Genomic DNA, 11,953 nt, shown 5'->3' with positions numbered 1-11,953 from the left:
AGCCAGGTGGTTAGTGATAAGTGCCGGGTGGTACGCCCAGCTAAAAGGGTCTTGGGAGAACACTGCTGACTGTATTTTGCAATCTTGTAGCATGGTTGTAAATGTCATAATTCTTTAGTACTTTAGGGTTGATACTCTTGCAACTTTTGCATGTAGTATTGCTGATGTGTTGCATGACTTAGTGACTGAATGTGAGGCTGTTAGGGGAGACACAGCCAGGATTCTCCTTGTAATCTGGTGCTGGATTGTACGTAATACTACATAACAGCTGCTATTCTCGGGACAGGTTTGTCTTGAATGGCAGCAGATGGACACGGGATAAGCTGTTCTAACAAGCTTTGCTTTTTTTTTTACCTCTCTGTGTTCACAAATCTTTCCTCCTGTTGTAGTAGTGGTAGTAATTTTCAGGCATGGCACCATATTTATAATTACCTTATTATACTGTAATATATAATAAGTGACCATGTATGAAGATTGCAGTGCTTACCTGAAAGCAGTTTTGAGTACACTTGCTTTTTGTTAAACTGTTGTTTTTTCCACATACACCAATTTGTAGATATGCCATCTAGTACCTAATAATATTTGTCATGTATCTTTCCTAATCAACAACAGATGGAACTAATAGGCTGGCCAAACATTACAGTGAGAGAGAGAGAGGACCCCTTTATGTGTTCCTAAGGCTGCTAGTATAATGTCTAATAAAATCATTCATGTGAAATCTTTTACCCCTCTTTCAGTAACATAGGTTTAAAAAATTCTGAGCAATCTACTGTCTTCTTTGTTCAGTTCCCCGATTCCCCCAATTCAAAGGAGTAAATTATATATACACAAGCATTTAGTTGCTGTCATGTGATTGGCTGTTTAAATACTTGCGTTAACAAGCATTGGAACAGGTGTATCCAATAAAATGGCCATTGAGTGTGGCCGCAAAGCTCTTCACTTAAAGAAATAGATATATAAGGTAAGCAATAACCTAATATATATCCTCGTTTAATAATACACTGTACTTCCTTTTTAATCGGTGACACAGATGGTGAAGGGTTTATGTTGCACACATGTTCCTATAGTTTATTGCAGTGGTCTCTGCTCTTTGTAGCTGTATGTTTGATCCCTCAAAGAAGATCTAAAATATCTAACAATCCTAACCCATATTTGGTTCCTAGCCAGAGAGTTTTTTATGTCTTGATAACTACTGTGCATATCTGAGTAACAGCTGATGATGGGGAAAAAATATGATGTGCTGAGTTTTTTCTGGCCTTATGTCCGCGATTATATTGGGAGAATCTGATTTTGAAAAACATAAGTTACATTACATTACAAGTATAGGCTACCTTGTGCCTTTGTGAAAAAGACTGATTGTAGGCGTAATGTCCATTTAATCATGTAGGCAGCTTGAAAAATATTACCAGATTGAGGGCAAAGGAGATAGGAACATTCCCAATTGTTTCGCTTGTACCACATTTATCCAACAGGTTTTCTCCAGCACTGGTCAGTCATTTATTTCTGAACACACAGTTTTTGAGCACAGAAACCTCTGCAATATTAAATTGGAGCTATGGCATACACAATTCCAGTTAATATACTTACCCTCTTGGCACAGTGATGCAGTTTTTATATTAACAGCACAAATTATCTTTTAACTCCTCTTCATGCATGGTGTTAATCTGTAGGGATATAATCTAATCCATTGCATATATCCAAGTGAATTTCAGGACTGGAATGTAATAATAAGCATTATTCTCTGTACACAGAAAATTGTACAACTAACTGTTCATGAGCTTGTTGTGGTAGTGAGTTGTTTTTGTCTGAGGGTTAATACAGCTGAACAAACAGTTTAGTGCTAATAATGACAGCATTAGTTTGAAAAAAGACACATTGAGTTAAAAGAAGTAAAAAGAAATTAAATAATTAAACCTTCATCCTTAGAATTCCAACCCCCCAGCTAAGGCTACGTACACACCTCGGGTGATTCTCGTCTGATTCTCCGGCTAATATTGGACGAGAATCTGACGTATACAATGGCTGTCCAACTTCGTTCATGGATCCATCCCGGCGGATCCAGGAAAGATGAACAGCCGTAATGCAAGTGAGGGGGAGAGGGTGGAGTGGGGTGCCACTTGCCCGTTTTACCCCCTCCCTTCTCCATAGAGCACAATAGTGATATATGTACAGCGCTTATTCATTCATCTTGCAGTCTTTTGTCCTGAAAGATCTCACAAACATAAAACATAATTTATATTTTTGTACCCAGACATCCACAGATTTTTAAAGCAATCTACTAATTTGTGTTCTTTTGCAGTGAACTTTTTTTTTTTACTTAGTTAATGATATAGGCCATTTTATTAATTTTTACAATGTTACATCCCCCCTAATCTCATCTCCTAAAGGATGACTAAATTTGGTTAAGTACATTTTTCATCATAGCTTTGCTTTGCATCCCCCTCAACATGCACTTTCCAGTTCTGCTATATCTTACCTGACCCATGTATTTAGGTTGTGATCTTAGTGCCTTGTATTAAAAAAAACATCGGTTTATGCCTCTTTTTGCCCACTTCTTTCTCTCTCATTCTGCTTTGGCACAAGAAAATAATTTGCTTGAAACAGGGTTGTTCAATGAATGGCCCAGTACACTAAATTGTTTTGCTTGACCCATGGACCCATTCCTGATGGCCTTTGGGCTCTTTCATTTGTAACGTGGGAAAAAAACATAAGAAGTTTGTCATTACTTACTTCCCACGACAGGGCTGTGTTGTAGATTAGGTCATCTGTCAGAGCCCGGCAGAGGAAGCGAGTGATGAGCGACTTCCCCCGCTTGATTTGAAAATATGTTATGGCAGCAAGCAGCTGTAGCGCATCGGGTGCGGGAGGGGGTTGGATAGGCAGCTAGCCATGGCAATGGGGGAATGTAGGTGGTGTGTATGTATGTTAGTATGTGTGAGTGTGTTTAAATGTCTGTCAGGGGACACTGCTGGACCCCATTATATTCTATTTCTGCAAATTTTTTTGCTGGCTATGTTACTGGTGTTCCTAACCCCTGCACTCTGTTCATTACATACCTTACCCCTGTACTCTAGGCTGAGTTTTATTCTTGGCCGTGGCATTCAGTAGATTAGGCTTTGTTACTTTTACATACACATTGGTATTTTGTTTCTGTATGTGTCTACTATTAAGCTATGATGTAGGGTTCCATTCAGTTATGCCCATAGTTTGTTATAGCACAATAAACTTTATTCTGGTTATTTTGGACAGTTGGAAAATATGTAGTCTGGCCTCAGAAAGAAAAAGGTTGTGCATTGTAATATTAAAATTCCTTTTTTTCACATGCCTTTCAGAGAATGAATGAGCACACATTGTGCAAATTATCTACCCTAAAGCTATAAAGTTACCAATAATAGAATTGTTAGCACATTTTATTTTTTAGGTAATCTATTATATAGCCTTACAGAAATAAAGATTTGATATTGTGCTGTGCCTTTTGAGTTAGCTGAATATGGACCCTATTCCTGAGATGTGCTTGCCTTCCTTTAGAATATGTTCCCGGCATCATTAATACTTCTCTCTATTTTTAACCTTGGGAGACATCGGGTGCATTTATCTATATGGTGGGGAATAATTTGCTAAAAGTTTTTTCCCCACCTTTCGAACCACATATTTATTTTAAGGATTGAAGCTTTACGTCCTGTGGCCTATTATTTTATTGCTTTTGTGTGTATTGTACTTTAAAAATTGTTTACCAGTACAATGTCAGCACCACCATAAGGGCACATGGACCCACACTGATGCACATCATACATGCTCTTTAAGGTTCCTGAACCCCCTTGTACTTTGTTTGTGGGGAATATATTAAAAAGTATCTTAACTGACAATAAAAAACATGTTGTTGGTTGCCCTAAAGGAACAGATACACTCAGCCATTTATCAGTTTGTGTGCCGTTCTATAATAGTACCCTAACATCAAGTCGAAGAAGTGGAGCCATTGCTGCTGCACTATCCTTCATTTCTAATGTGTGTCGGTGAGAGGCACTTTCACGTTTGATTACTTCACTGCTCTGGTTTAGAATGTTTACATGCTTGTTATAATAGCTGTTGTTGTAGCTGCAGTGACTCTCAGATCTGTCCATGCCTGTTGTATGAGTCAGGAGGGAGGTACACAAACACCCACATCAAGACCGAAGAAAGGTCTTTGGGCACGGAGAGCGAATAATACAGTTACCAGTCTGTTAAAGGAATGTGTGCCCTAGATGGGTTGGTGACAGGAACACCTTTTAAACCAGTTATTAATAAACCATATTTATATAGCGCCAGCATTATAAGCAGCACTGTACATTAAATAGGGGTTGTGAATGACAGACAGGTACAGACAGTGACACAGGATGAGAAGACCCTGCCCAGAAGAGCTTACCTATGAAAGCCACAATTTGCTTTTTTATGCTGCTGATCAACCATTTCTTCAAAAAAAAAAAAAAAAATTATATATATATATATATTTATTTATTTTATTTTATTTTTTATTTTTTTCCAAATAACACTTAAGCAATTGTTAGGTTATTATGTTTCCTCTGTTCACTTCATTCTTTTCACGTCAGCCAGCACTGTAAACTTTACAGCCGTAAAATCTTGATGATGCTGCTGGCCCTCCACCTTCAAACATTTGATTCCTGCTTTGCATTGGGCTACAGAAAATCAGCATAGAGATTGATTTAGGTCTTTGCTTTTTACCCCTCGCCCCCATAAACAGATAAAGCCTTAATTTAAAGTTTTAACTCACTTAAAGCTTTAAACACAGTAGTTTGTATTTGACAGCTTGACAGCGATCAGGCAGGTAAAAAGGATTTTGGAGAAGAGACATCACCAATCACACGTTAGGATTTGGTGAATTGGATCTGTTGAAAGATCTTTAAACCTATTGGTTTATGTGATCATTATGTGGGTGAGGTAATAAAGAGTTTCTTTACAAATTTCTTCATCTATCTGTGGGCTTAAGGGAAGATTTTTGCAAAGTTGATGGTTGTCACTGATTTGTTAAATGGCTGCTTGTGTCTATAAAAAGTTTTGGTACCTTTTCACACACACCCTAAGACTGACATAAAGGGAAGAATTATCTAGGTAGGATTTTCCTAAAAACTTTCCTAGACGTAACTGTAAATTCAGCGTGATGATCGCTCAGCAGCCTTTTCATGTGTAATGCATACACCTAAAACAGGTTAGCTTCTGTAAAAGATTTATGGAACATTAAATGGCATTTTGCCCAAGCCACTGGTAAATATCTACTCATTGTGAGGAGCTATATAGATGTCATTAGGCCTCACTATTTACTCATAGACCCCATTGTTTTCCAGAGGATGATGTCACATTGTTTAATAAGAAACCACAGAGAATCTGGATTTCTTTCAGTGTGGATTCAGCAAGTCTTGAAGCTAGTGGGAGGCGAGTACACACCCAGATAGTAGAGGGAAGATGTAAGATTGTCATTAGGTCAGACAAGAAGTGTCCCAGGATGACTCTTTTCTTTTGTTCAAATTAAAGCTTTTCAGTTTACATTTCACATTTGTTTTTACTTAAAAATTTTAAAGACTTATAACGATCAGTTTTTGTGCAACGATGATCTTCTTGTATGGGTAAAAAGTTTCTTCCAGGGTTGAACAGACCCGTTAATCTGCACCCACGCCGCTTCTGTAGTGAGCTTTCATAACATGGAAAGGTCACATCAAATCTCCGCTTCTACATCAGAAACAATGAGACTGCTCTTTTAAACTCATTATGTAAAGGGTTAGAAAATTCCCGTACCAGAAGGCTGTCTGATTTGTATTTCAAAGATTTTATTGAAAGTTTTTTAGAAGTAATTTACAGTAGATGTATTTTAAACCAAAACACATATATAAAGATATAACAAAACAAATATTCCACACTTTTACAAAGTAAAATGTCTTGCAGGCTGTCTGATTTTGCAGGCTATTATTATTTTAAAAAATGCATTTGCACACAAACATTTTTAATAAATTATATTAACTTTCTAAGATGGAAAGGGGCAGAGTTTTGCACTAATTTGTAATGGTGCAGTCACAGCCCTGCTACACCCCAGTTACACAAATTCTAGCTTGGAAAGGTTCAGAGAACACTCCAATGCTTTATTTACCACTAGAATTTTACATAAATTCAGTAATGTACAACTTGGATTAAATTGGCAATACAAAAGCTTTTAATAGTTAATTACTAACCTAAAAATGTGCCCCTTGTACAGTGAATGATTAATATTTGCTGCTTCTGCCGATTGTACTACCAGCCTATTCTATATAAACGAGTAACTGCTGCTAAAAGGATTTTCAAAATTAGACACTTATAGGGATGTCAGATTCCTGTCTGTGGTTCCTTTTTGCCTTCCCTGTCTTCTGAACACATCTTGTATATTATCTAAAGTAACTTTCACTGCCACTCTTATCAGTGCTCAGTCAGTTGGGAGCAGTGATTAAAACACAGGTTAGGCTAGGTACGTGGAATAATAATATCCTTTGAAAACAAATGATCCATGATTATTCCAGATTATTTTGAACAATCGTATTCTGCACAATTCTGTACATGCTGTAACGATACGATCGTTCAAATCAAATCCACCAATAATGTACACACTAGGAATGTGCCATGCAGGAAATGACATGTATCACTGAACGACTGTACACACAATAGATTATGAATCATCGTCGCCCAATCAGATCCACTGGAATGGCCGTTCGTTTCCAGCGAGAGTCCTCGTTCATCAGCGTCGTTGACCAGTCGTTGTGCCCTTTTTTTGTTAAGAATTATCGAACAATCTTTCATGGATAGTTTATTCCCAAAGACAATTATTGCACGTGTGTACGCAGCCTTGGAACTGTGAACTGCTGTCAGCCCTGCATAGTTTCTGTTGGACTACAGGACCGCTCTGTAGTCTACTAGAGATAAACTATATGGGTGGGCATGGGTGCTTAGGATTTCAATGCTGGATAGACTATGTCTTGTGTTGGTTTTATTTTAGTTAAACCATGAGGTGTATGTATTGCAGAAATGTTTTTTTATATATATTATTGTGAGGTACAAAGTTGATAAAATTGGTCCAGCAGATGATGTGGCAGATTGTCCTTCATCCTGACTCTTTTACCTTATATAAGACAGCCTGGAAGGATTAGGCCGCAAAAATCTAATGCTCAGAGGTAGCTTTTAGTGGGTATTTAATAAAAAAAAAAAAAAGTATGATGTCAATAAATTATTTCCACCTGTGCATTGTGTGTAAGTGTAATAGGAGAGCTAAATAAGCTGTAATAGTTAAATAAGCATCATGTAATCTATTTTACTTTTATGATAGGTTTACTGACCCTTTGATTTATACAAACATATGTGACATATGTTTATTCCTTCATAAATGGAAAAAATGTGCTTTGTTGAATAGGATACTACAGGCTGGAATTTACCTTCTAACCTTCCAGTATGTTATTTCTATTGTATGAGGATTGGGGGTATCTGAAGGCATCGCGCACAAAAACATACAACTCTAAAGTTACGTACACACGTCCAATCGTTCTCGCCCAATAATTGGCTCAGGGCCGTTATCCGACGAGAATCTGGCATGTGTACAGTGCCCATCGTCCGAACGACCCTCCTGGCAGATCCACGGACAACGAATGATCCTAATGCAAGGGAAGGGGAGAGAACGCAGCGGGGTGCCGCTCCATCGTTCTCCCCCTCCCCTCTTCATAGAGCAGAACGTTGCCATGTTTACCATCATTGGTTCTCTTTCCGGGGCATCATGGAAACTCCTCTTGGAAGATGTACATAGTACAATTAGGCAGAAAATATGAATAATTCCAGGGTGGGTTAAAGTTTGTGGGGTTGGGCTTAACTTGTAAAATTTCATTAAAAATATATTAGTTGTATGTTTTCTGTTGCAGAAATGCAGTGTGGAATAATGGTGCTTTGACGTGCCGTGGACAGTGTAGGCAGGCTTTAATTGGGATGCAGGATGTATAAGTGCCTATAAGGGGGTTAACACGGTGGAATTTCTCTGGCCTCACACAGGCTGATTCTGTTATTTCCATTTGTAGGGGAATTTTCTGAATTCCTGAGAGAATTGTGTCCAGATGCTAGGAGGCCTTCAGTTAATAGTCCGAAGCTTTAATTTTCTCTTTAGTCTGTAGAGGTCCCTTTGGCTACAAAAGATCTATAGGTGCCAAGACAGTAAAGTCCTTCCTGTTAAGTTTCATTGATCACTTTGCCAGATTAATGGATCCAGTATTTTCTTCAGATAACTACTACTGGTAGTATTTCCTCGGCAGTGGAAACATTCCAGATTCCCCTGTTCCCCAGAACTGACACTCACGTTAAAGTCAGGGCAGTGGATGGTAAAATGTCTGTATAGTGGACACATTAGAGGTTGCATGTATTTTGATGAAACAGTACAACTTTAAATTACAGGACAACCTCAAAGTTCTTCACTGCTTCTTCTCTGTAAATAATGAAAGATCCTTACATTGCAGTCACATTAGTTCTTTAAAACTGTTCCCAACATCTTGTAAGCATCAGTGTATTTGACAATTATCTCACCAGAGACTACAAACATCTGAAGAACAACGTTGAGGGTTCCTAAAAATGTATCTTGGTCGCCCTTGCTATTTCTTTGCTGTCCCGTGTAACAGTACCTGTGCATAGAGCTGCTGTCTAGGAAAACCAAAATAGCTGCAAAGCTCCGCTGTAAAAAAAAGTTCACCATCATTGCATAACACAGCCCAGCGTCTGCTCAATGTAATAAAAAAATTACTTCTGCCAATCAGGAATAGAATGGTGAAGTCATTGATTTTTTTAATTATCCAGATTTTCCTTTATATTTTATTTTCTGTATGGATGTAAGGAAGGAGAAATAAGGAAGATTGAGTAAATTAAATTGGAGCAGGTTGAGACTTGCTTCTGGATCCCACGTGCCGCTCCACAGCTGGCACCTGTCACTCACACCGCAGATTTGACAGCTGATGGCTGAGACCAGTACTGTACCCCTCTCTGCCACCCATATTCATTCTCTATGGAGCTGCTGCTGGGAGAAAGGTAGTGTCTCCCGAAAGGCATCTGTTCACTGGCACGAAAATGCAGTAATCACACTGCAACCTCACCTCTAGTGTGAACATACCCTTAGGGCTAATTCACACTGGCAGTGTGGTTGTAGTCACTTTACCATTTCCTCATGCCAGAAACCACTGCCAATTAGGGAGACGCTACATGAAGCATTTCACCGCAGCAGCCCCACAGGGAACAAACAAGGGCTGCAGTACTAGTACCGATCACTGCCGCCAGCTGGTTTCTTTAGAGCGCCTAAGTGCACCTTGCCAGATGGGTGAAGCCCCACACTTAAGTAAAGATAAAGTCAGTTGTAACGTAATGAATTAAAAAAAAAAAAAAAAAAACGAGCAAAAAAAAGCAAACTTCAAATATTAAAATCAATTAGTTGATAAGTGAATACAAAGAGAGGAAGGAAGGAGGTGGTGAGCATTTGCCTGACCTCTTTCCGTTATCAAGAAATTTAAGACATGAGAGGTCAAGGCTGGGTAGTTTTCTGTTTGTAAAGTTCATCTCCAAGGGTAATACTTAATTTAAACTAATCATTAATAATTATTTTAGGAATTTGCTGTGTTTTGATAATGGGTTTTGTTGGTCTTTATTGCAGCAGGAGTTTTCTTTTAAGAGGCATTTCTAAACCCTTCCGTGTTCTAACAAGTCTCTGTTTGTCTTATGCAGCCTAAGACCATAGGCCAAGCATTGCTGAGCCAACTGTTCACTCATCTGAATGTGGTGGAGACAGACTATTTTGGCATCGAGTTCCAGACAGCGCAGTCACAGTGGGTATGTAAGGCTACTATGTGCCACATTAATCTCTCAGCTCTCTGAATGCATATTTGTTGCTTTCTTTGCATAATTTACTTATATAGGTTGCTGCATATGATCTTTTGAATTTAGTTTCACATAATCCACTAACTTTGGTAACTGCTGTGTGTGATTTGCATTTAGACTACAAATGTACCTACTTTTATTTTATGACTAGGTTTGCATATTTTATTCTGTAGGTTCCAAGTTAATCACCTTACTGCTACTTTATAGCTGCTTTTACTGCCATGCACCAGTGAGCCTGCATTGATCAATGCATGAATGGGCACAGGAAATTGATACACATATAAATTCAGCTATTTATTATTATTATTATTATTATTATTTTAATATACGTTTTATGACACAGGAGGGAAGGACTCAAATGTGCCTACATTCCAAGAGATTGGGGAGCATAGTACACAACAGGAAGGATATATAGAATGCTGTCTCATTAGTGGTAGATAGGCAAGTGTTACATATCTATTATGATATATGTTTTTATGCAGGGCTTTTTTTTTTTGCTATAGGCTGTGTTGCCCTGAACATGCCCCTGCATTGAAATTCTCTTTTTCCAAACGACTACATTGCATTGGTGTGGACTTAAACAGTTCAATAACAATTTAACAGTCTTTTAATTTAGACTAGGCAAGCTAAAAAATCTTTCGGCACATCATCCCGTACTACAACACGTGTTAAAGTTGGAAAAATATTATTGAAATACTGTAGATCAGTGCAACCCAATGCATTGAAAAATGTCCATTTGTGTAAAATCAATGCACCAAACATTGTTTATCCAGCCTGAGTTACCTCTGTATTACGTTTTACATTACATGCTTAGTTTGCATTGCCCAACTCTGTCACAGGTTTGCTTTAACAACCTTGACTTATCTCATCCACCTCCACTTTATTTTTCCCGGAGTTCTTCATTAATTACAAGCCCTAGTACGTGAGGAATTGCAGGAAAACATTTAGTCTTTTGGCAGTAACCTGTATATCCTCTATGAATCAGTTTGCCCTACTCATTTTCTAGGGTTTTTAAATTGTGAGCACAAGGTTTCTGAGAGCAGAGTGATGCAGTTCATGTGGCATGTTTACTTGGTTAAATGTTGGGTGGATAAAATATGTAATTTAGTATCTGAGAAGTTGGTTTATGTGATGTGGAAATTCCTTGTGATAAAGTTAGAATTCAGCTGACTGCCACTAATTTTCCATCCTGGGCAGCAGCACCTTTTTCCAGTATGGTTTGTGGTGTTAATCTCCAACCAGTTATAAATGCAGTGTATGGTAGGAATGGAATTATAGCAATATATGCCATGTGTCAGTGTGTACTTGGCTTTTTGCTTGGAATCTGGTCTCTAGCCAGCAACGGTAAATGAAGGCTTGGGATTTTAATGTATATCTAGGCTAAAATATACAGAAAGTTAAAATAGTGTTTTACTCAAATGGGGGTAGATGTTGCTACTGTTTTAGCTATTATTTAGGTTCTTTATTTTACCATTAAATTTATATAGATTTTAGCTAAAACATTCTCTAATTTAAAGATAGTGGTTGTAGTTTTGTGTGTGGGTATGGTTTGTGATAACTGATTTCTCACAACAACCCCTGTGCATACATCTGTCCACATGTTGTTGGGCAAACAGGTCAAACACAGCTTTATATTTTCTGCTTCCATTTGTAAGTTTATTAGCCAGAAAAAAAATACACCCGCAAAATTGGTATGTATGGCCTGGTAATAACTTAAGAAGAAGAATTAGAAGAACGGAACGGATTGTATGTGTTGAAGTCTGAAAACACCATGGTATTCAGTACAATTCTTCCTTTTACAAGGACACTTTAAGCACTGTTTAAATCTAGATGGACTTTATAACACAACCTTGGTTCATTTTCAGAATAACATTTCTAAATGCCAAGTACAGAAACATGAGTTTTTATTTTTTCTGTGCATACCCACTTCTGGTAATGTCAGAAAAATACATGCATACAGCCATCTTTTAGTAATGTGTATACTGCATAAATTCTGTTTTTGTTTCTCTTCTTCTTCCCTGGTTAGGGTCTCTGTTTGTCTCTT

The 11,953-nt window shown here is 37.9% G+C and overlaps 1 protein-coding gene across 3 annotated transcripts in view; it reads left to right on the top strand.

Moving 5' to 3' along the window:
• Window positions 1-11,953, top strand: part of FARP2 (FERM, ARH/RhoGEF and pleckstrin domain protein 2) — a gene marked incomplete at its 3' end in the record, with an annotated part of 49,812 nt that overhangs the window by 2,403 nt on the left and 35,456 nt on the right. For all 3 annotated transcript variants that reach the window (XM_072407823.1, XM_072407824.1, XM_072407825.1), the window contains 1 exon segment: window positions 9,757-9,861. In XM_072407823.1, the coding sequence (XP_072263924.1) occupies window positions 9,757-9,861 (105 nt within the window).

The sequence above is a fragment of the Pyxicephalus adspersus genome, chromosome 4, assembly GCF_032062135.1.
Source record: "Pyxicephalus adspersus chromosome 4, UCB_Pads_2.0, whole genome shotgun sequence".
Lineage (NCBI taxonomy): Eukaryota > Metazoa > Chordata > Amphibia > Anura > Pyxicephalidae > Pyxicephalus > Pyxicephalus adspersus.
This window is presented reverse-complemented; position numbering and strand designations above follow the sequence as displayed.